The sequence below is a fragment of the Pipistrellus hanaki genome, assembly GCF_964339955.1.
Source record: "Pipistrellus hanaki genome assembly, chromosome: 2".
NCBI classification, from domain to species: domain Eukaryota; kingdom Metazoa; phylum Chordata; class Mammalia; order Chiroptera; family Vespertilionidae; genus Pipistrellus; species Pipistrellus hanaki.
The window spans coordinates 88,564,429-88,589,148 of NC_140504.1; the positions used below are offsets into that span (position 1 = coordinate 88,564,429).

Below are 24,720 nucleotides of genomic sequence, written 5' to 3' on the forward strand. Positions count from 1 at the left end.
TTAGCCAAAGAACTTGTATCCATCTATGCATAACCCATGGGCACTGACAATAGGGTGGTGAAGGCCTGGGGTGAGGGGAAGGAGATGGGATAAAAGAGCTCAGTGGAGGAAAAAGGACATATATTAATACTTTCAACAATAAACCTTAAAACCATCCTTTCTTGCTGGGAAAAATGCAGCATAAATGAACACTATTTTTTACTATGTTCTTGGTCTCCTTTCTAAAATGTTGGTGTACTTAAGGTTAAAAACTTGTTAAACCTTCTTTGCAGTGGCACTACAATTAAACCAAACCATCATCAGTTAAATATAAGTACCTTTTTTCATCAGATTTATGCTACTCTATTCTATTCTATACTATTCTACTCTACCCTATCCTTTTCTGTCCTGACCTATCTTATCATCCTATCCTATCCTATCCTATCCTATCCTATCCTATCCTATCCTATCCTATCCTATCCTGTTTTACTGGTGGCTTCTGTATTCCTCCATCATAGCCACTAACTTAATCACCTAATTTGGGAGACATTCAGGTTCTTCATATAAGATGTAAGGTGTCTAACTTCTTTTTTGTGCTTGTTTTTCACTTATTATCTCCATTCTTTACATTACTCATCATGGTGTTGCAATTTCAGGCTTTCTTTTTTGCATAATTAGGGTCACTACAGAAATTTATAACAAACTGAGTAGGGTTTGCACTAACTAGGCTGCTCAATTTCAGAGAAAACAAGCATTACCTGGTAAGAGGAGCTCTGAAATACTGCTGCTTGCCACTGTTATCTTTGCCTACCTGTATCCTCATCTACATCTACACCTACACCTACCATCTATCATCTATCATCTACATCTATCTATGCACCTCCTATCCTCCTAACAAAAAGGTCACTTTGTTCCTATTTTATTCTGTATCACAGGTTGGTTTCACAATCACAATGATTCTTTTTTTCTGAGAGTTGAAATGAATGAGAGAATTGTTTCACTGAGTTTTCACTCAAGTCATTGACATTGTGTAAGATCTGACACAGTATTCTTGGTTTTTTGCAGATGTTCCCCCAACAAGTCAGGGGGTGGATCACAAGCAGGTCCAGAGGGAACTGGGAGATGTAGTACTGCACCTCCACAACCCAACCATCCTCTCTTCCTCTTCAATCGAAGTTCACTGGACAGTGAGTTGTTGTTGTTGTTGCAGTATTTGATCATGGTTTTAATATGCAGGTGACCTCTGGGAAATTATTATGTGGAAAAAAAATACAGCAGATAGTTAAATTATATGCACACACATACACACGTGCGTGTGTGTGTGTGTGTGTGTGTGTGCACGCGCGCACGCGATATACAATCCCAAGGTCCGTAATGATTGACCGAAGGCTAAACTGAACATCAATCCTGCAGTGAGTGCTGGCTTGCCGAGGGGGCTGCGGAACAGTCCTGGAGAGAGGCCTGGAGAAAGAGGCAGAGTCTGATTCACAGCCTCCGTGGCAGCTGTTGATCAGCCATTGCTTCTTTCTCTCTGGGCTTCACTAGCAGCCACATCTTTGTTTCTCACCAGGCCTCCACAGGTACTGCCGATCAGCCCTGCCTCTCTGACCAGGCCCAGAGATAGGCCCGGGGACACTGACTGGCATAGAAACCGACCAATCAAAACCAAATCTGGGTGAAGGCTGGGCTGAGGGAATCCCCCTCCGCGCACGAATTTCCTGTACCAATCCCCTAGTGTGTGGTGTGTGTGTGTGTGTGTGTGTGTGTGTGTGTTGCTCACTCCACCAACAACTTTATAATGTAATCTTTTTATGATGGTATCTATAGACTGGATTTAAACAGAGAAAAGTTTATTTTTGTGTAGTATATTATCTATTTAGCTGCAATAATGGACTTTATCAGTTTTAGAGGGAAGACACAAAGTATTAATCATGAAGATAAAACTTGTGATTGGATGATCACATTTTTAACTTACAAATTGTTCTACATTAATCATTAATTAGGCTTTAAAAATTAGAAAGTGGATAAACACATTTTTCCTCATCCCCTGAACATTGAGAGACATCTTTCCAGATATTGTCACAGAAGTTCTTTGATGACTTACATTTCTGCATGAAGTATCAACATCAATACCTAATTTATATATTAAGGTGAAAAATGAAACACATTACAAAAGATAGTGATCTGTTTTTAGTTTTCTGCTTTGTGTAAATTTGAAAACCACAGAATGAAGTCCAATTTTCATAGTTTTCTAATAAACCAACAGAAAGATATTAATGATTACATTTTTTTAAAATATATTTTATTGATTTTTCACAGAGAGGAAGAGAGAGATAGAGAGCCAGAAACATCGATGAGAGAGAATCATCGATCAGCTGCCTCCTGCACACCCCCCATCAGGGATGTGCCCGCAACCAAGGTACATGCCCCCGACAGGAATCGAACCCGGGTCCCCTCAGTCCCCAAGCCGACGCTCTATCCATTGAGCCAAACCGGTCCCGGCTAATGATTACATTTTTATTTGTCATTTTAATAGGTGGACCAACAGTCTCAGTATATTCAAGGATATAAAATTCTTTATCGGCCATCTGGAGCCAACCATGGAGAATCGGAGTGGTTAGTTTTTGAAGTGAGAACACCAACCAAAAATAGCGTGGTTATCCCTGATCTCAAAAAGGGAGTCAACTATGAAATCAAAGCTCGTCCTTTTTTTAATGAATTTCAAGGAGCAGACAGTGAAATTAAATTTGCTAAAACCCTGGAAGAAGGTAAGTATAATGAAGTGTGTGATTTCTATGTGTTGCACAGTACATTTGTTAGGCTTTTATTAACATGATTGAAATTTCTTTATGTTAATAGTGACATTATTAACTTTCTTTTTATATTGAACATTATATTTGGCTAATAGAATTTGTTTAATTAGAACTATTATAAATTGCTTTAATAGAGGCCTATAGAAAAATGTGAAACATTTTATTGCTTAATGTCCTATATAGATACATTTAATCGTTCAGAAATAAAATTCACATTTAAAGATGGAAATGTTTTCGATTTGCTTGCCTTTGCATTATTTGCCATTCATTTATTAAATGTTATCTTGAGTAATGACTTGTAAATAAGGTGAGTGATGTCTTGGTTTGCCCAGGACTTTCCAGGGTTAGCATTTTATACTTATGACTCATGTCCCTGGGAACCCTTCCGTTCTAGACAAACTGGTATGATGGGCCACCCTATAACTGGAAATTAAAAATGAATGTTTAAATAAAGGTCAAAGGTAACATGTCACAACTATTCTCCAGAACATTTCCTAAATTATCTTTATTACTTTGAATATATAAATGATAGAATATAGTTAATATCGTGGATGACAAATTCATCTTCATACTTTTTAAACTCTTTTATAGAGAACATGAGACTAAGGTGGCAGGATAAAAGAAATAGGGATTTCCTTTGGAATTTTTGTGGAGATAATCTCTGTAATGTTGGTTTTAAAACATTCATAATAATAATGCTTTAGAAATGTTGAGAAATACTTAGTTTGGGATGAGATGCCTCTTTAAAACATATGCATATATTGATATAAATTTTATATAGTTATTATTTGACTGTACATTTTAGGTGCTTTTTTTTAATGTCCTCTAACGCCACTGATAATATATTCACTTTTTGAAACAATTTATTAGCACCCAGTGCCCCACCTCAAAGTGTAACTGTATCAAAGAATGATGGAAATGGAACTGCAATTCTTGTTAGTTGGCAGCCTCCTCCAGAAGACACTCAAAATGGAATGGTCCAAGAGTACAAGGTAATCCCTACATAGTAATTCACTGAGGGACATCCCTCTTCCCCTGCAAAGAAATGGAAAAGAAACCTTGGTTACATTGTGCATGGATATTTGGCGCCATCTGCTGGTCTGCCTACAGTATGTAAAAATTGTTTAAAAACATTTTCCTGTTTATTCAGTAATTGTGGAATACAATTCTTAAACTATTTGAAAAACATTAGAGAATCTTTAAGTTGGTGTAATACCACATAAACAACCAATGAAATGCTATTTTTTTTCCCTAAAAGTAACTTAAATATATATTGTATAGGTTGCCCTAGAATTGGCTTCGGGTTCACATTCTATCAAATATAGTCTTCTTTCTTCTTTTTTTAATATTTTAGTATGTATGCTTGAAAGCTTAGAACTTTGAAACTAAGATAAATGTTTACTGTACATGAAAATCATTTTTATCTGTAATCATTGTTTTAGTTTCTAAGCAATATTTCATGTCCCAGAGGTAATTCAAATTTAAATTTCTGTATGTGTAAATGAATTTTTTAATGTGATATAGTGTCAAGGGATTTAATCTAATGATTCTTTAGAATAATAACTTTTTCCTGTGAAGTCATCCTCTCTGCATTTAGAGAGTTTTATATAGAATCATTTTGTGAAAATATATGTTAAGCATACCAAGGAAGAATAAAAACTAAGTTAAGAACATGGCATTTATCCTATCACTGAATCTGTTTGGTATTATGGGATAGTTAAATGAGTTACAATAAATGAATTTGAATCAGGACAATCACAATAGAAAATATATTTATGTGTATTTTTTCAACACTTATATAAACACACTACATACTACAAAAATTTTAAGAAGAAAAAATTTATTTCTCTAGACCCTGCTTAAAATTTCTATGATGCCTGAGTATTTTTCTAATTACTAGAGTATCACATATCTAAGTATTTTATACTTTATCTATTGATGTGAAACTGATGTTAAGAAGGTAAACTCATTTACCTTATACTGGTAATTACATGCTAACATCAAAATAACTGTAGCTTATTTTTTAAATATAAATGCCTGCCTACCATGCTCAGAAATTCTGATTCAGTAGGTCTAATAGGGTTCTTGCATATATATCTTTGTAGGCCTTTCTGAGTGTTTATGCAGTGTGCTCTTTGTTAAGGCCCAAATAAAGACAACAAATGTTCTTTGGAGTAGCAAATGATTTGCACAATAATCATATATGCTGAGCTTAATTTTAGGTATAATAGAATATTTTATTTTAAAATTATTTTTTAAAAATATAAACTGAAAATTTGTGTACATGTTTAAAGGGGCAACTTTCCCAAAGTATTTAAAATGCTGGATGATGGTAGATAAGTTGTTCTTTCTCAAGACTTTTTGCAAGGAACTTCTTTTTTGGCAAGTGATTTCTTAAATATTTTAAATTAGATCTTCTAGGTAATTGTATCATTAAAAAATGTAACAGTCTCGACAGTTTCAAGTGCTTTCTTGTGAATTTCAAGGTTATTTTAATACCGGGAGTGTCAGGATTCTATAGTTCATTGTAGAAAAATAAACTGTTTTGAAGACTTTTAAGGATTTAAAATGAGGTGATGTCTCAGCTCTCCAGCAAAATTGTGTAATGTAGGCATTTTCCCTTAAGAGTCAGAACTCATTTCTCTCCTGAAGAAATTCGAAAGAGTGGATTTCACTTAACTTCACGGTCAATTTAAAATAATAAAATGCCTTTCTGAACCTGATTGACTGGTACAAAATCGGTCTGTGGCTTTGGTTCAGCTGCGTAATGTAATTGGGGGGAAAAATCACAAAGGACTCTTTATTTCCAAATGGTCAGATCCTGGTATAGATTCTGACCATTCGCTGGTGTTATGCATTGAAGCTATATTAAAATAATATTAACTTTCAAAGATAAAGTAAAGATTAGTGCCCTCATGATAGAGGACACTGATATTCTTGGATTTATTTTAAATCCCATTTCCTATTAGACAATAGGCTACTTGAAGCTAATCCTACATCTTGCTTCATAAAGAACATAGGGCATGTTTTACTACTTCATAGATCATTTTCTTATGGAAACTGAGTTCATGTACTGTCACGCACCATACCCATATCTTTTGGACATTGCCAAAGATTACCTATGAATAAGTAATCCTTTAGTGTGAAATTTAAATTAAGAATTACAGTCTAGAGCAGAAATCTTTATTTCCTGGAAATAATTTTCTATAACAAATGCCATTATCAAAGTTAATGAGATATATAATAATTTTCTTATAAGGACATTTTTCTTTCATGTCAAATGTTATTCTTTATAACCTAATATTTTATCAAATACTATTTACTATTGATATTAACTACAAGATCAGTGTGCTAATTTTCTCTCATTGTTAATAGTACAACATATCATAAGCTGAGTAAAATCCTGGATGATTCTTCTTATGTTCTATAAGTACACACACACACACACACACACACACACACATATAATTCTCACCTGAGGGATATGTTTTTTATTATTTAAGAGAGGGAGAGAAAGAAATATCAATCAATTGCTTCCCATTCCCCAACCAGGGATTGAACCCTCAACCTTTTGGTGTACAAGACAATGTTCAACCAACTGAGCCACCCACTAGTTATATTTTAATAACCATACTTATGTAAGATAAGCTCTCTTTAAATCACTGCTTCTTGGTTTTGTTTTTGGTTTTTTAGAAAAGGCGATAGCACCAGGTAGGTTTATCTCAGAGAACTGTTGAAGTAAAGTGCTGGATTTGGAGTTTCTTCCTCGCCTTTATTTTGTGATATCTGGTACCCTAGTATCACACCTAGCCCACAGCAGGAGTGCGAATAGATAAGTTATTATTCTTTATCGAGATGTGCACAGTTTTTTGCTAGGAATTTTTTTCCCCTGGCAAATGATTTTTTATTGTTTATTAAAAACACACATTATCATAGCAACTAATGTCTTCAAACAAAAATTTGTAGACTCACTTTATCACATGATCTCATGCATATGTGGACTCTAATGAACAAATAAATTATGAACAAAATAGATCCGGAGATATAGGAGCATGGGACAGACTGTCGAATCTTAGAGGGAAGGTAGGGGTGGGTGGGAAGAGATCAACCAAAGAACTTGTATGTGTAAAGCATAACCCATGGACACAGACAATATGGCGGTGAAGGCTTGGGGTGGGTGGTGGGGGCGTGCTAGAAGGGGGTCTATGGGGAGGAAAGAGGGGAAGATATATGTAATTCTTTCAACAATAAAAATATTTATAAAAACACTTAAAGGAAAACAATGTATTTGAGAAAGTGTAAAGAAGTCTTGAAGATTCTACAATACTAACAATAGGTTTGCCTGGGCGAGTCTTTTGAGAACTAGATTCTAGGCAAAACAGACTTCTGAAATTCCCCGAATTAGGTTCATGATAGATCTGAACTCTGCCTAGATCTAAAACCACAATACTATGTTGACCTTTGCATTAACTTAAAGAATTTACTAGATTAACATTCATTGTGTTCTTCTGACAGGTTTGGTGTTTGGGCAATGAAACTCGTTACCATATAAACAAAACGGTGGATGGTTCCACACTGTCTGTGGTCATTCCCTCTCTGGTCCCCGGGGTCCGGTACAGCGTGGAGGTGGCAGCCAGCACGGGGGCTGGGCCAGGGGTGAAGAGCGAGCCGCAGTTTATCCAGCTAGGTAAGTGCTGGTTGGGAGTGTATATCACTCTTCCCTTTGGCCTCTTGTACTTTTTACTTATTTATCTATTTTTATGTAGGGGAGCCACCATTGTAAGTTGAATGGAATGTGGAATGTGGCAATGCAGCTACAATATAATGGCGTTAGATTCAGTATATAGGACAACTAACCTTAAATTTATCCAAGTGCACATTCAATGATTTTCCAAGCAAAACGCTGTCAGTATTCAGTGTGATCCTAATCCTGCCCTATTAAATTTTTTCATCTAGCCAAAAAATACAATTAATTGAGCACCAAAGGTACTTCAGCAAACAAGGCATAATGTACATCCTCATGGAAATTGCAGTTGTTTGGATTAAAATAAAACAAACTTCCATGTAAAGCTTATACTAGGTATTAGAAGTTGATAGAATTATGCAATTTATATTCACCATTTTTGTCTACTTAAAATTATGATTGCTTTTTATAACAAAATGAAGATTGAGTTGCCAGAGTACATAGGAATATGTTTATATGCTAATTATTTATCTAGTTAAATGCATGCTTTAAAAGTTAGATGAATAGGAAAAAAAACTGACAGAATCCTTCATTACAAAAATTCACTATAGAAAATGTGGCATGAGCATAAGATACAAATTAGGAAGTGGTTACCAAACATCAAAAACAGCCACAAAATACTGTTGCAAATGGAAAGGGAAGAGGAGAGGGTCAGATATTAAGAGGTGACATCTAAATTGTGAAAGATGCCGAAAAGTATATGTCAACTTTGTGTTAGATTGTTCCAGATCAGAAGTTAGGCATTAGTAATATTTTGTCAGTTGCTAAATTATGAAAAAGGATCAGATATATGAATCTTTATGCTTAACTAATAAGTACATAGTATTTTTGCATGTTGATAATATCGATGATGTCCTAGAAATTATTTCTAAACAAAATTAAGAAACATTTGGCTTTGAATAAACCTTATGCTGAACATAAGGAACTTCCCATTTGCTTTGGAAAGTTGTTGATGTTCCCTGTTAAGACGATGCTAGCTGCTGTCACAGACACACTTGCAGAATTGTGGTTGCATAACACAGTGAAGTCCACCTGAAGCCAGAGGCTGTGGGGAGCGGCTCCGTTCCAAACACACGTGGCTGAGGAGCTTCCAAGGTTCACCCTGGGGGAGCAGAAAGGAAGTGTTGAAACAGTTTGTGGGACGGTTTGATGGTGCAGGTCTGGAGATGTGCCCATGGCTGCTGCCCAAACTCAGCCACCTGATTCCTAATAGATGAATGGGAACATCTCACACACACACACACACACACACACACACACACACACATCACTGTCTAGGGAACTACCTCTCAACAACCCCAGTCTATGGGGGTCCCATTCCCACCTTCAGTGGATGGCTTGCTGTTTGCCACAGCCATGGGTCAGAATTTGCTTTTTGTGTTTCCTTTTACACTTTGCACATTTGAAAACAGTGCTGATATATAAAACTTGTATGTGAAAATAGCTTCATGATTTATTTCTGGTTCACTTATTGCAAAACTACAGTGTTATGTAAGATCTGAGGGAAACCAGTTTAAACATGGACTTTTTTTTACCCCAACAGTTGCTCATATTTATGAAATATCAGTATTGGCTTATTAAAATTGAAGTTATAAGTTACATTGTGATAACCCTATACTTTGTTGATGTCATTTACCTGTGTTGATGACATATGACTTGTAGTCCTGGGTTTTTAAAGATGAGTTGGAATTTTGTTTTTAAGATTTAAATCATAGGATTTAAGGGACAGACGGTTTGCTTGAAATTGTAAATGTGCAAGCTCCAGGTTTTTTCCGAATCTCAGTATGGCCTCAGCTGCCGTGAGACAAAGACTGAGAGGGAGCGCGGCTGTTTTAATCCACTAGTCACACCGCATTGTATTCTGTAAGCCCATCTGGCTGCCTGCGTGGAGCCACTCCTGGCTGTCTCCGCTCACCGCAGCTCCCCGCCTTCACCCTGCACCAGCAGCTGCGGAATTCACAGGCCCCGCACACACAAAGGGTGTGTTAGGAATAAAGACTAGGTCTGCTCGGCGAACTCTCAGAGGATGAAGTGCTCTTAGGGTAACCATAGTTAAAGGTGTCTGGAACGTGAAATAGAACTTTCAGTCAACAAACAGTTGAAGGCAGGTAACTGCTTGTGAAAATAGGTTCTTCAGCCTTGACCCTCCATAGAATAAAATCTGAAATCCTGTTCCAGAAAGAAAAATAAATAAAAACCACACACACGTGGAAGTAGCAATGTAGCCATTTTACATAGAAGCCGCTGCTATTTTCCAAAGGCTGTTTTTCTTGTTCATTGAATGCTGCTGCTTTTTCCGACCGTGTCTGATTGGAATGCAGTATCATGTAATAAGGAAAGGCACTCTGCAGGATTTATTTTTCTGTTGGAGAAATGTTACTCATATGGTGATATATACCAGTTATTTTTCTGAACAACAAAAATTGAGGGATAGAACCAATGTTTCTGTTTTAAAGCAGGCTGTAATAGCAGAAGATTTTCAGAGTCAAATTATATAACAATCGTAAGAAAACCCCATCGTAGAGAAGTGGGCTTCACCAGATGTTGTGGGGGAGAACATTCACACTGCACACCGAGTGGGGACTCTGCCCACTGGCTGCCCTCCAGCCTGGCCGCAGTCAGTGCCAGCAGAGGAGGGTATTGCTTTGATGGCAGAGCAACAGCTTCCGGTTTTCACAGAAACCAGTTTGGCTCAATGGATAGAGCGTTGGCCTGGGGACTAAAACGTCCCAGGTTCGATTCCGGTCAAGGGCATGTACCTTGGTTGTGGGCACATCCCCAGTGGGGGGTGTGCAAGAGGCAGCTGGTCGATGAATCTCTCTCTTCAATGTTTCTAACTCTCTATCCCTCTCTCTTCCTCTCTAAAAAATCAATAAAATATATTTTTTAAAAAAACAATTTCCGGTTTTCTGCAAGATTCTGGACGGCTCTGTGTGCTGATGAAATGGTGTGCTTGAAAAATTAATATCTTAGTAGGTTTAAACATAAAGAGAAAATAAGTAAATTTTAATAGCCATAAATTTCATCAACTTTTAATTTTTTACTCAAAATAGCTATCAGAAAACATAAGCCTATTTGATTTATAAAACATGATCATTCTTGTCTATATTTAGTGTTCCTATATCTATTCCTTATGGTGGTTATTATTTCGAAAGAAAGATATTTTGTTCAGTGGTAGCATTATCTTCATTTATTATTGCTTTTTAATAATCCTGAATTTCATAGGCCCCATCTGAACATAGGTTCATATAATGGTTTCTAAGACAGTTAAGAGTCAGGATATAGTCTGTGTGGTGGGGTGGGGTGTGGAGGTGTGTGGGTGGCAATGGGAGAGATGGAAGTTACAGCATGCATTTTTTTTTTCAATATCTACCTTATACAGGAAACAAAATGTAATTACTTACCTTTTTTTAGAACGTATAATTGAGGGTTCCTGTGAAAGTCTGAGAAAGTATATCTTTTTTATACTTACTTATTGGGAACCCCATATTTGTATACTTTTGTAAGTATTTCATTTTTTACAATTGTACTTTTGTGTTAACCTCAGCACTTTCCTGTGAACTTTAATCTAAGCAATGAGCTACAGAGTTTTCTGGAGAAAAAAAAAAAAAAATGTGTGCCATTGCCTTTGTTTCAAAATAAATTCCATAAAATTCTATCATATCTGTTTTGAATTAAAATAAATAAAACAAATATAGTTTTGCTGAAAATCTCATGAATTATTTTTTAAAATAGAATCCAACATTGTTGTTGTTTTTTAAAATATATTTTATTAATTTTTTTTACAGAGAGTAAGGGAGAGGGATAGAGAGCTAGAAACATCAATGAGAGAGAAACATCGACCAGAGCTGCCTCCTGCACACCCCCTACTGGGGATGTGCCTGCAACCAAGGTACATGCCCTTGACCGGAATCGAACCCGGGACCTTTCAGTCCGCAGGCCGATGCTCTATCCCAGGGGTCCTCAAACTTTTTAAAGTGGGGGCCAGATCACGGTCCCTCAGAGAGCTGGAGGGCCGGACTATGATATATGAACTACTAATTCCTACTGTAACACCTCGGCTACGCTCACTGCCCAAAAAACCTGGCGGGCCGGATCAGACTCCTCTGCGGGCCGGAGTTTGAAGACCCCTATCCACTGAGCCAAACCGGTTAGGGCCTCATGAACTATTTTAACTAAAAATGCTGGTGTTGCACATTAAGAAACGGAAGCTATTGTCCAAAAATTAACAAAATAATGGTGGCAGTTTTATATTATGTAAATTCTGAGTTCATTATTTTATTGAATTTTAAACCCAAACTAATCTGAAGATGGCTTTTCAGACTCTCATGGCAACCCGGTGTCCCCCGAGGACCAGGTGAGCCTCGCGCAGCAGATCTCCGACGTGGTGAAGCAGCCCGCGTTCATCGCGGGCCTGGGGGCGGCCTGCTGGGTCATCCTCATGGTCTTCAGCATCTGGCTGTACCGGCACCGCAAGAAGCGGAGCGGGCTGACCAGCACCTACGCGGGCATCAGGAAAGGTACTCGCTCTCCTACGCTTTTTATGTTTTACTGTGCTGACATAACTCTTGTCTTAATATGTGACTGCAAATTATGTATGCATATATATACTTATTAACTCATTTTAATACATAAGGGTTTTCCGTCGTGCTTTTGTTTTATCCTGATATCTGCATGTTAACTCCTGCTGAGCAGCAGCACTGCATACAGGGCTAATCAGTTCCAGGCCCAGTTCCCGTAAACTGTGTTTCTCCCAGGTAGGTCTGCCTGGGTGTTCTCCCGGCCCCTGCTTCTCTCAGGGAATGGCATTTTTGCTTTATATTCCTCACGGAAACGTTTTAATCTCCTTGCCACAGAAGTTATAAGTGCAAGCTTTGAACGGTCTCACACAGCTTTAAGGTGGTGTTGTTGCCGTTGTGAAGCTAAAGAGGTTACTTGAAAAACCATTATTTTTATGGTTGTTTCTGATTATTTATAAAACAGTCATTTCTTGTGAATATGAAATACGGGACTGAATGAGGTCCTTCAGGTTGCCAGGGAGAGGAGGTGTAGTACTTTTTCTTTGTTATATTTAAAGTTGCAGATTTGACTGTGTATATGCTGTTAATTAGTGAGGGTGTTTTGTTACAAATATGTTTACAGTTTTAGAAGATCAAGTTTACTTGCCTGCTATTGTTTATAATTTTGTGGACGAATCATATATGTGGCACAGACACCTTTGCCACATATCCTTAAATTCTGCAGATTGAGAACTTAGGTTTTATTCTCTGAGGAGATTTGATAACGCTGCCGGACATAGAATCCTCCCCCACCCCCAAATATGTTCATCAGATCTGGGCCTCAGACACGGGCTCCGGCTGGGATGACTCCAGGTCGCAGTTCTCAGCGATGGCGCCAATTTATGTCTTTAGTACAACTAAATTTTTACAGTGCCCCTGTAGCTCTCAAAATGGCCTGGTTTGGATGACAAATTATACATTCACCCTAGGTTTAGGGCCTTTACTTAATTTAAGGCAACACTTTTGCTTTGCCGCAATGCAAATTTAAAGAGAATTACCAAAGACACATTCCTTCCCTTAGGATCCCCAACCTTAAAAAAAATAAAATAATGTCTGCATATTGTATAAGTGATCATTTCCTACAAGTGTTGGCCAAGTCATTTCTCGAACCAATTAAATGGCAAAGTAGGAATTTGCAGTGCTAGTTAGAATGTCCCTATCCACTTATAAACAGTCTGGAAGAGCAGCCTGAGATGTTTATTCTCCCCGCACAGAGGGGCTCGGCAGGAAGGAGTCAGCAGGCATGCATCACCCACCCTGCAAACGCACCAGCATGCGTCTTGCCTGGGGCTGCACGGCAGTCTGGTCATGTGCACACCTTTGCCTCGGCATTGTCATCCCCAGGTGTTTCCTGGATATGTACGCACACTAGAGATGAAGCAAAATGTCAGCATCCCTTTTATGAAATGGAAAAAATGAGGGCTTAGATGTTACCACAAGGAGCAGTGGTGCTCATTTCTGTACAAAGTAGAACAATATCAGGCACATGTGTTACCATAAAAAGCCTGAGACTGAAAGCAATGCAGGGAAGGGTTCGCAGTGTCTGCTTTGTGGAGCCGGGAAGGAGCAGAGCAGAGTGTTGGGGGAGTGGGGGCGGAAGGGAGGGGGGTGGTGGTGATATCTGATTTGAATGAGGAAATGTGACTAATTAACATATAGATGTAGAGTCTCTTGAATTCTCCAGGAATCCTGTATTTCTTGTTGCAATAGAGTGCTATAGCTGAGCGGTTACAGCCATTTAATGCTTTGTATTGTCTTGAAATCTAAAGATGTGACATGAAAAGCTTTCTTCCTGAAATGTTTCTTTTCCTGTACTAATGTTTTTTATGCATGCTGGCAAACGCCTATATGCTCTTTCTGCAAAACCTATTAAACTAATGTCATTGTCCTTTTAACTAGCAGAACTCATAGAACATAATTACAAATGTAATTGGTGAGCATTTGATTCTGCTTTCCTCATTTTGCCTTGTTGGCACTTTTTAATAATTCTATTTCTATGCAATTAAAAAAAGGTGCCTCCTGAAATCTTAAGCTATCTATGTCAGAAACAATGCTGGTAATTATACGAGGAAAGGAAGTGGAGTATTTTAAAGAAATAAATGTAAAAGAGCCTATTGGCTTCTAAACCATCAATTCAGAGGGTGACTGGAAGATAAGGAGCTCTCTCCCCCGCCCTGCCCCCCTCCACACGCACGCATACCTCTATCTGCAGGCATTTCCTCTGCTGTACCTCTCAGTGCCCCGTCCACATTCACAGTGTGCCATCACTGGGCTAAAAGAACGTACTGTGTTATTGGAAGCCTTGAGAATGAAGTTGTTCTTTGGTGAACATGTTAAAATTTCTCTTATAGACCAACCTCTTTAGATTTCATTTTCAATTCCTTAAACCAGGGCTCGCAGTTAGCTAGGCATTCTAACAAGGACCTTTCATATTTTCCCTGTGTCCTTGTGATAGCAAATGAGTGTTCAGGCACTTGCTTGAATAGCTTTACTTTCTAATGTACCTTTTGTTTTGTTTTTTTAATGGAGACTTGCTACTATGGCTCTGAATTTTTTATTGCAGCTAAATTACATTGACTCTGACAAGACCCACCTGAAAGAAAACAATAGGTTCTTAAAACGGGGGTTATCATGCTGCAGGTGAAGGCCAGTGTATAAACTGGGTTCATAGCACTGAGGGTTTTGTTTCCATTCTTTCTAGCATGCCCAGAGATAGGAAGATTGGGTAAGTAGTGACAGTTGTGAAGGAGGGTGTAGCGTCTCCAAATGCTCTAATCCTAAAGTCAATGGCTTGGAGATGTTTCACTGTGAAGTGGACAATACATTTTTGGCAGCTTTTTGATCCACAATAGCTAGCCAATATTATAGTTTGTGTATTTAAGGATTTCGTAAAAGCAAACTTAGTCTTCATGGAGTAAGGTAGATTTCCTTGCTTTTCTCACCAGGGTGGTGTGAAGAGTTTAGAAAATAAGTCATCCTCTATGAAATATCCTAGAAACAGCAATAGTGTCACCTGACACCGAGGAATGGGAGAAGATAAGAAAATGGGGGCAGCAAGGCTGCTACTTTTGAGGTCTGCAGTTCCATTCCAGGCATTATTGATTAGATTAAGATTTATAGCTGCAGAAAGCAAGGTTTTCAGAGGGGTGCTATTGTTCTATTGTTTAGCTTCCAGAGTGTGGCATTAAAAAATAAATGCTCAGCTTACTCCTAGAAAGCTTCTAAACACAAACTAAAATAGGAAAATTAAAATTTAAAACTCCCCATTTCTTCTGTCTATTCACAAATTTCTATGATAAATATGTAGCAGTACACTGTTTATATAATAAGGTGTCAGACATTACTTGGCATTGAAATAGTTCAATTTTATTGGTTCTCTTTATTCCAATTCTTCCTTTCTTCTGTTCTTTCTGCTTGCCTCCCTCCTTTTCTTCCTTCCTTCCTTCCTTCCCTCCTTCCTTCCTTTTTTCCCTCCCTCCTTCCCTTCCTCCCTCTCATTTCTTCCTTTCCTGCTTTTCTTTCTCTCTTTCCTTCCTTTCCTGCTTTTCTTTCTCTCTTCTCCCTTCACTCTTTGTCTCTGCCTCTTAATGATGACTACTTAAGAGCCTATTGGTTCACTTTAATAAGCATTTACTTTCAGATTTCTAGATAAGGTTGAAGTGAGCCCCCATCATGCTTGTTTAAGAATCCATCATCCACTGTTTGGAAATGATTTATAGTAGAGGGGTCCTGTTTGTACTAAAGCCATGAGCTGAATCTGTTACCAAATGCAGGGTCATTCACAGGCTAACCCAGCACAATTCCCCTCCGTGCCAGAATGCCAGACACTTCAAAATGGTACCTGTAGAGACAAGTTCTCTCTTTAACCTCAGATTCTGTTTTGTTGATATATCAGAATGTCAGAGCTGCTGGCTTAGTTATTTACATTTGTCTTATGTTCAGCTGTCTGCTTGATTTATACTAATGTGATATGTTCCCTTTCTCTCTTCAGCCTAATAACTGGTTTATATTTTGTTTTGATTTTCAGTCCCGTCTTTTACCTTCACACCAACAGGTATATATTTGCACTTACCCTCCTCCTTTCCTTTATTAGTTCAGCATGTGTTGTACTATTGTGTTTCTGTTTTTATTTCATTTTCTGCAGTAAGTTGGGGGAGAGGGCTTAAATGGAATACAATACTTCATTTACTCATGTCAGGCATGCATTTGAAGCAGAAATGGTTGGTGTTGCTTTTCATGCATTTAATGCAGTTATTTATCCATATTGCACACTGCACATTAGCCTTGTATGCATGTGTTTCATTAGATAGACACACTGTAGCTACCCTCGGCATGACTTAACATGTTAATGACCTTATTGATTATTTCATACTTGGCAGTACATTTTTTCCGTAACTTAAGCTTTCAGGTTTTCCAACAAAAATGTCTCTCCCTTTCAATTCTCTGTCCATAGAATCAGAATTCTTGAAGGTAACCAAAATATCCAGCATACCTGAAGATACAACTTTTCGTTTTCCCTAAGTCAGAATCCCAATGTTCTGTTCTTTCCGTTTCTTTCAAAGTGGGTCCTCCACTCTCACATCACCTCCCGCGAAAGATGTACCTGGAGCCTTGCCTCCTCGTTGCTAATCCAGTTACTGTAATCGCTGGAAGCAGTTATCTCTCCTCTGCAGACTCCGGTTTGGAGTTCTTCTAAGTAGCAGAATTTGGCAGCTTTTAGAAACACATTTCTTCTTAGAAAATGTGTCTGTAGCTACAAAAAAGCTAATCTCTTTAACCATTTGCCTTTGATTCTTGTTTTGTTGTGGCTAGATTTTTATACCCATAATTTATTAAAGCTGAGGATGCTTTCAAGAGCATTAAAATATATATTTGCTATATATACATACCTGATGAAAATATAATGAGAAGAGCCTGTAGAAGCCACAAAAGAAAAACATTGCATTAATTGATAGTCACAGCGTGGCCTATATACATCTTTGTGTGTGGAGAAAGAGAAGGGTTACTTAAACATTTCTCTTTGTCTTACTGTTACACTTCTGGGGAAATAGCCTAATAGGGATTTTTCCCCTCAATTTAAGATTTTACTTCAATAAATTTATTAAATGATATGATATAATAATAAAATGAAAATATAAATCTGTGGGAATTCGACTGTACAAATGTATGACAGTGATATTTAATAAGAGTGTACTGACTTTTGCTTAGTTCTCAGTCATGTGGATATATTGATAAAAATGAGTTATATTTAATTCTGTACAATGTTTTAAGAAATATTACTTAAATCAGAAATCTGCTAATTCCTGTGATGATCTTTGTGTTGTTTCTAAGTAGAAAGGCAGAATGCATTCCATTTTAGAAAGATGTACCTAAATGTACTGTCTTTGGATATAAAAATATAAACATGTCTATTAATTTTTCTTTCTTTTTTTCTTTTTTTTTTTTTTTTTTTTGTAACATTCTAGTAACTTATCAGAGAGGAGGCGAAGCTGTAAGCAGTGGAGGGAGGTAACTATCTTGCTTGTTTTGTAGATACTAAGAGGAATTCCAGATATTTCTTCTTGTCTTCCTTAATGACATCGTTATCTTTGCTTAAAAGAGTTAAATTGAAGGTGAAATCTGTTCAGATCTTTCAGAAATACTCTACTCCGATGTGCTGTGACATCAGGTCGTTTACACACAAATGCAGTTCCTGATTAGAGCTGTTGCATCAAAGTCAGTGACCGCCAGAGGGCGAACTTGAACCAGGAAAGACAGACTTGCTGATTTAGCAGATGATTAAAAGGACGTAGAGTAATCAAGTGATGGCATTTATGAAGATTAAGAAATATAACTAGTTAACAGACACTATCAAACAAAAGGTGTTCATTTAAAATCTGCGGAAAACAGCATTTGCTTATAAGTTGTAGGTTATGTTTGTTTTTGTTGTTATGAATTCAGCCTAGTTCAGCTGTCCATTTGCAGAGATATGGTGAAATAAAAGGAGAAACCTAGGTAGCTTATTAATACAGAGATTTTTTTTCTATAATGAAAATGAACCTCAATCCTATGTTTATGAATTTTTTGTTATTATTCAGTGAACTTTAATATATTCACAGGGAAATTACAAATTAAGGTGAGAGGTGGCTTAAAGGGATGAAATAATATATAAGTTATATGAGCCATACTTAAGGATTTCCTACAATAAGATTATTTCTTTTTTTAAAACTGTGACATTTTGCTTAAGGTGTAAAGAAAAAAATCTTCCAACAGAAACCATTTTATGATTCAAGTTTAATTAATTTATTGGTTGCCATGCTCTGTACAGATGGGTAATGTGACTGCTCCTAGAAAAGACAAAATGAGTAAGATATTGTTCCTGAAGTCGAGGAATGTAGGTCTGATACAAACCACTGGATTCGTACATGACAAAGTGATTTAAATGAAAATGTTGATAGCCTTTAACCAATGCAGTACAAATACGGCAACAAGCACACCTAGCTGCTGCTGTAGCCCCCTGCTTGCATGCCTGTGAAACAAAGCCAGCCCCTGGAAGATCCCACAGCGAGGGAGGTCTTCCTAAGGAATAAATCCACTGGATTCAGGAATTAAACCAGGGCTTGTTTTTGCATCTAGGGGATTTCCATCTAAATCATAGCCCAGACATTCATGAAACAGCCTTTGTCATAAGAACATTCTCTCCTGAGTAAAACTGGAATGCCTGACTATATAACCACCTCTCTACCTGTGTATATTTATGGCTTCAGACTTCAGTTTTCTCATTAATCAAAGCATATGGAAGTGCTTATTGAGCAGCTTCTATATTCTCTGCACTGGCCTCTGCGTGAGCACAGGCACAGAGGAGGACATGCAGCGCACACACATGTACAATATAAGTCTGGTTTCTAGTGGGAGGGAACTAACAACCTAAATAGACCAAGTTATCAAATCAGTATAATGGCAGGAGCCCACAGCTACCGAATACTAGTTTCTGTGGCAGGACTGAAAATTTACAGAGTTTCTGAAATATTTTTCTATTTGGAAAGCTCACTAATAACCATGCAAAATTAACCTTTTAAATCTAAAAATGGAATAGCAATAAAACTGGCTTATTTCAAGTATTAAATAGAAATCACCTTTATACCACATGAAATGATAAAAGATGCTGAAATGTTACAGAGAGAGCAGCTAAATAAATACTGTATTTTCCGGCATATAAGACGACTTTTGAAACGAAATAAAGGTAAACCGGGCTTTTTCAGTGGTCTGAATTCAGGTCTCAGCAGAGGGAACAGAGAGAAGAGGACGGATAGAAAGCACCTCACTTGGAAATCTAGAATGGCACTATACCACCGCCCTAGAAGGCTTTTTACTAGAACACAGTGTAGCTTCGGGTACAGAACATATATAATTTGCATGCATAAAAAGCCTGCTTGGTTTGGCCAGAGTCAGAGAGGCGGTCTATTAAAAAAAGAACTGGTGTTGCCTCGGAAGTGAGGGGTAGTCTTATACAGCGAATATAGGCCTAAACCTATGTTTTAACTAAAATTATGTGGTCGTCTTATACACCAGAAAATACAGTATGTTAGAGTCAGTGCTCAAAATGACAATTTTATATTCACATGCACACAATTTTAAATTTATTTATTAGTCAAACATATTTATTGACTACCCAACATGCAACATGTTCTAGTCACTTGAGATATATCAGTGAAAAAAGTCTGTCTGTGTGCATCTAAAGATTCCTGTCTATGTGCATCTAAGTTTAGTGGGGGAGATAGAAGATAAAATATAAAAATTTTAAAGAATCAACTTTATAATGAGAGTTGAGAAAGTGAATTCAGGCTTGCTTCCCTTTAAAATATTGGCCACTCTTTAGATCTGTCCTTCCCTTCTTCATGGCTTCAAAAGTCTTACATGTTATCAATGGAAAAAGGAGAGTCTAAAAGCAACCCTCACCACTGGACTCCTTCACCATTTTCCCCAGCGCCTGAACCATGTGGTATTTTATTTTGTGGTTTATGAGTTCAAGTAGGTATTTCTTTGTCTTATTTGATTTTGGTGAGTGATCAGCATACTTGGAATAAAGGAGCAGAGAAATTGAAGGTAACTGCCACATGGTTACTTAAGTTCATTTCTCCTCTTTTCCTTTGTGACACAAATTTATCCCCCTAATATAAATTGTATGATAAATTTGTGGGGGTTTTTGTAGGCCCTTGTGTCTTCTTTTCCCTGATAAATAACGTCTTTTTGAAAACAAAGAAGAAATAGGCAAAACTCAGACATGTGAAAATACAACAACTAACTTTACATGACAATGTATTGTATGGTAACATGTCAGGCTCATATTAATCCCTGTAACTGGCATTGGGCTTGCTTCTGCTTCAGTTCTAATTGTTGGGTAGCTAGCTCTGTTTTATTCACACTAGACCATCTTAAATGCATGAAAATAGCTTGTGAGATTGTTAGTTTAAAAAGGCCCTATAATACCCTTATCAGAGTAGCTGCATATGACCTTGACTTCCTCAAAGACCTCTAAAATACGCACGTGGCATTTTCAGATTCATTATGAGCGAATAAGCACAGTTAACCTTCTTGCCTAAATAATTAGCATTCCAAACAAGCCTAAACTAAAAACTAGGATGTGAGTTGTTAATCCTACTATCCATACATATGAAGAGTGCTTTCAGCCTATGATGATATCAAAACATTAACTTTAAAAGTGTCGTTCTGAGGGAATCAAGAGTAGCATAAAAATATTGTCTATTCCTTTTGAAACATGTAAAACAGACTGTGGAAAATTTCCACTTGACCCATACTTTAAACATCCTGTAATATCTCAACTTTGCCAAATATAGAGATTTATTTTTAATAACTTTTCTACTGATAACACACGTGGTTTAAGTTCAAGAGAAAATAAAATAAGGAAAGCAAAAGATTAATGGATGCAGAATTTCTATAACTAACATTTATTTCAAAGGCCCCAGATATCTGTGAAGCAGCTTGCATTTAAATGTTTTAACTTTCTACAGTTCAGCAACATTGCCCTTCAAAGCATGTTTTTATCAACAACTTTTATAGTAACTTTGCTCAGTTTTAACAGCTTTACTGTGAATTTCAAGACTTCAGACATTTTCCACACTCTTTTATTAAGAATACATGAGGGCTTGAAGAAATGTCAGCACTCTCCAATGTATGTGTTTTTAGTATCCTAGACTAAAATGTAGATTTTAGAGCCAGACTGCTTGGGTTTGCATCCCAGCTCTGCCATTCCCTCACTTTGTGTAACCAAGCACAAATTTCTTACCCTGTCTTAGGAGTCTCAGTTTCCTCATCTGTAAAGTTCGAATAATAGTAACTTCCATGTAGAAAATTTATGAGATTAAATGAGTTGATACATGTTAAGACCTCAGAACAATGCCTCACACATAGTAAGCAAAGAGTATATATTAACTTTATTACATATATAGACATATATATTTACATATGAATAGATATATAAAGTCTAAATCCATAAGCTTCATTTAAAGTGAATTATTCCTCATCCTAGCTGGTTTTTCTCAGTGGGTAGAGTGTCGGTCTGTGGACCAAAGGGTCTCGGGTTTGACCAGTCAAGGGCACGTACCTGGGTTGCAGGCTCCTCCCTGGCCTGGGCCCTGGTTCGGGGCGCACGCAGGAGGCAACCAGTTGATGTGTTCCTTTCACATCGATGTTTCTTTCTGTCCCTCTTTAAAAAAAATCAATGAAAAAAAACAAAAAACAATCCTTGTTGAGGATTGATTAAAAATAAAATAAATAAACTGAATTATTCCTCAAATAATCATCCTTTGCATAATAAGTTTTCTCAGTTGACTGTGTCAGCATAGGAACCATGGAGAGTGGAATGTCAGGTTCTTGCTTCCCAGGTAAATGAGAAGCATGTTTATTGTACTGAAACAAAGAAAATGAAACCATGAAGAATGCCTTTGCAGAATTTGTAGTCCCAGTCTGTTTATTGTGGGTCTGACAGCACATCTGCATCATCACCTCTGCTGAGTTAGCAAACACTGACAGTGTTGGGAAAGGACTCCTGAATGCCTTTCTGGGGCTTCAGTTTGCAGCTCTGGCCCTGTTGGTCCAGGGCTCCCATTAGTAATTACTGATGTGCTTTGCATTCCCAACATATAACGCAAGAGGATTAACATTTGTTGTGCAAAAAAAAAAAAAGGAACACCAGTATTTCTTATAGTGGACCATCTTTGTTTTACCAGGTTTAATTCAATAGCTTTCCTTTGTTTATATAAGGCTTTATGCATTTTACATGGTCCCCATCAGAAAATGTTGGCAAGCTTCAAGAACTGTGCACTGAAACATCGATGGGCTCTCTGCAAAATGTCACAGACCCCAGACACACTATTTCTGAAACATTGTTGTGAAGAAAAATATGCAAATGTTCTTACTGTGCAGGATCCATTGTCTAAGTGATGAGCTTGTTCCATTTTTCAAATTCTGTTGTGGGGAGAATCATGACTCTTTTAAGGGTCAAAAATGAGGAAATGCAAACTCTTAACTGTGGCATTCTTTCAGCTACTATTATAAAACTAAAAAAATACATGTCTCTGTATTCTTAAGTTCCATGTTTGATTTTTAGTCAGTGGCTAAAGATGGAGTAGAGCATTGCCAGTTTACAATGTTATGTTTATATAAACTGAGGGGCATCACAGAATATTACACTACAGTTGCCTTGTCTGTAAAATAAAAGGAATAATAATGTCATTCAGTATAGCTGACCAATTTATTTATGAGAATAGTGAAATAAATAATCCATTCAAATTCTGAATTAGAAATACCACTTGCTATTTGAATTAGAAATATTACTTGCTATTTGTGTAACATTTGCTTAATATATTTCTTTTCTTTAGGCCAGGACTTCTCAACATCAGTGAGCCCGCTGCACAGCCCTGGCTGGCAGACACGTGGCCTAACACTGGCAACAATCACAATGACTGCTCCATCAATTGCTGCACCGCAGGCAGTGGGAACAGCGATAGCAACCTCACTACCTACAGTCGCCCAGGTTAGAGACCCTGAGACATCTTGATAAATTTCTTTCCTTCCCTACCTTGGAAGGGAAAACTTGATCAACATTTTTGTGAAATTCTGAGTATGGTTTGGCAGTCTAGCCTATTTACTTTTCCATCCCTACATCTCCACAATTTATTCTCCCACAAAAATGATTCTCAGTGTATGATGGAAGTATGGAGAATATAAACTCCAGAATAGGAATAAAATTGGGAAAATTGAAATGATGTAAAAGTTTTCATCTTCATAAAAATGTCTGCAGTTATAATTTTTAATTGTAATTAATTATTTTCAATATTTGGGGAATAAAACATAAAAATGTGAATAAACCTATAGTTTGAGAGAAGCAAATTCTTAATAGCAGTAATAATAATAGTAACAACTATGTAACAATAATAAAAATGTTTAATTAACTGAAATTTAAAATCACATTTTTATAGTATAGAAGCAATCCTGATGACATAAGAAATATATATCTTTTGCAGATGTGTATGCATCTTTTATTTTGTGTTGTATGTTCTTGGTTCAGAAATATATGCAAGTAAATTACTTTGCTAAACTTTCATGCTACAATATGAATGTGTAGTATGTAATATTTGAATGGATAAAAATTATAAATGATTTTTGTTTTTAAAAACTTCAACATTCACAATATGGGAATATTAAAATAATTGTAAAGAATCAGAAGATATGAATATAAAAGTAAAATAATCTCTAATCCATAGAATTAAGAACAGGGAAACAGAACATGGCATTTAAGTAAAGATGGTATATATGTTATATAAAGAGCAATCATGTGTAATTTGTAGCTCTGGCCTGGAAAGAACTCCCAATAGATGTGGATAGGAATGTAACATAACCCTGTGACCAAGTCCATGTTTTTCAAAGGTGCATATGCTGGTTGTCCAGACAGGTGGATGTTCACATAATTAGAAATAAAAGGAAGACCATGCTGAGCTCTATATAAGAAAAAAAAAGTATAATAGTCATTGAAATATATATGTAAAGCTGTGTTGTCCCATGTGGTAGCCTCTGGCTATAGGTGGCTATATTTAAATTTTAAAAATACAATTTAAAATGAAAAATTCTATTTTTTAATCTTCATTGTTCAAAGTATTACGTATGGCCCTTTTTTTTCTCACATTGACTCCTTATAGCTGCCTCTGCACCCCACCCCAGGCCTCCACCACCTTATTGTCTGTGTTCATGGGTTATGCATACATGCATACAAGTTATTTGGTTGATCTCTTCCCACCCACCCACCCACTCCCAATCCCTGCCTTCCCTCTGAGGTTCAACTGTCTGATCTGTACTTCTATGTCTGGGTCTATTTTGTTCATCATTATATTTTGTTCATTAGATTCCACATATCATGTGATTCTTGTCTTTCTCTGACTGGCTTATTTAACTTAGCATAATACTCTCCAGGTCTCTCCATGCTGTCCTACAGGGTAAGAGATCCTTCTTTTTTTACTGCTGTATAATATTCCCTGGTATAAATGTACCACAGCTTTTTTATCCAATAGTCTACTGATGGGCACTTGGGCTGTTTCCAGATCTTAGCTATTGTGAATTGCTATGAACA

At 37.1% G+C, this 24,720-nt stretch overlaps 1 protein-coding gene across 3 annotated transcripts in view; it reads left to right on the forward strand.

Moving 5' to 3' along the window:
* ROBO1 (roundabout guidance receptor 1) overlaps positions 1-24,720 on the forward strand; it is a 988,403-nt gene that overhangs the window by 919,597 nt on the left and 44,086 nt on the right. For all 3 annotated transcript variants that reach the window (XM_084875894.1, XM_084875896.1, XM_084875895.1), the window contains 8 exons: positions 1,045-1,166; positions 2,516-2,747; positions 3,663-3,784; positions 7,308-7,479; positions 11,859-12,056; positions 16,123-16,149; positions 17,561-17,603; positions 22,976-23,130. In XM_084875894.1, the coding sequence (XP_084732020.1) occupies positions 1,045-1,166; positions 2,516-2,747; positions 3,663-3,784; positions 7,308-7,479; positions 11,859-12,056; positions 16,123-16,149; positions 17,561-17,603; positions 22,976-23,130 (1,071 nt within the window). The remainder of the gene's footprint in view (positions 1-1,044; positions 1,167-2,515; positions 2,748-3,662; positions 3,785-7,307; positions 7,480-11,858; positions 12,057-16,122; positions 16,150-17,560; positions 17,604-22,975; positions 23,131-24,720) is intronic.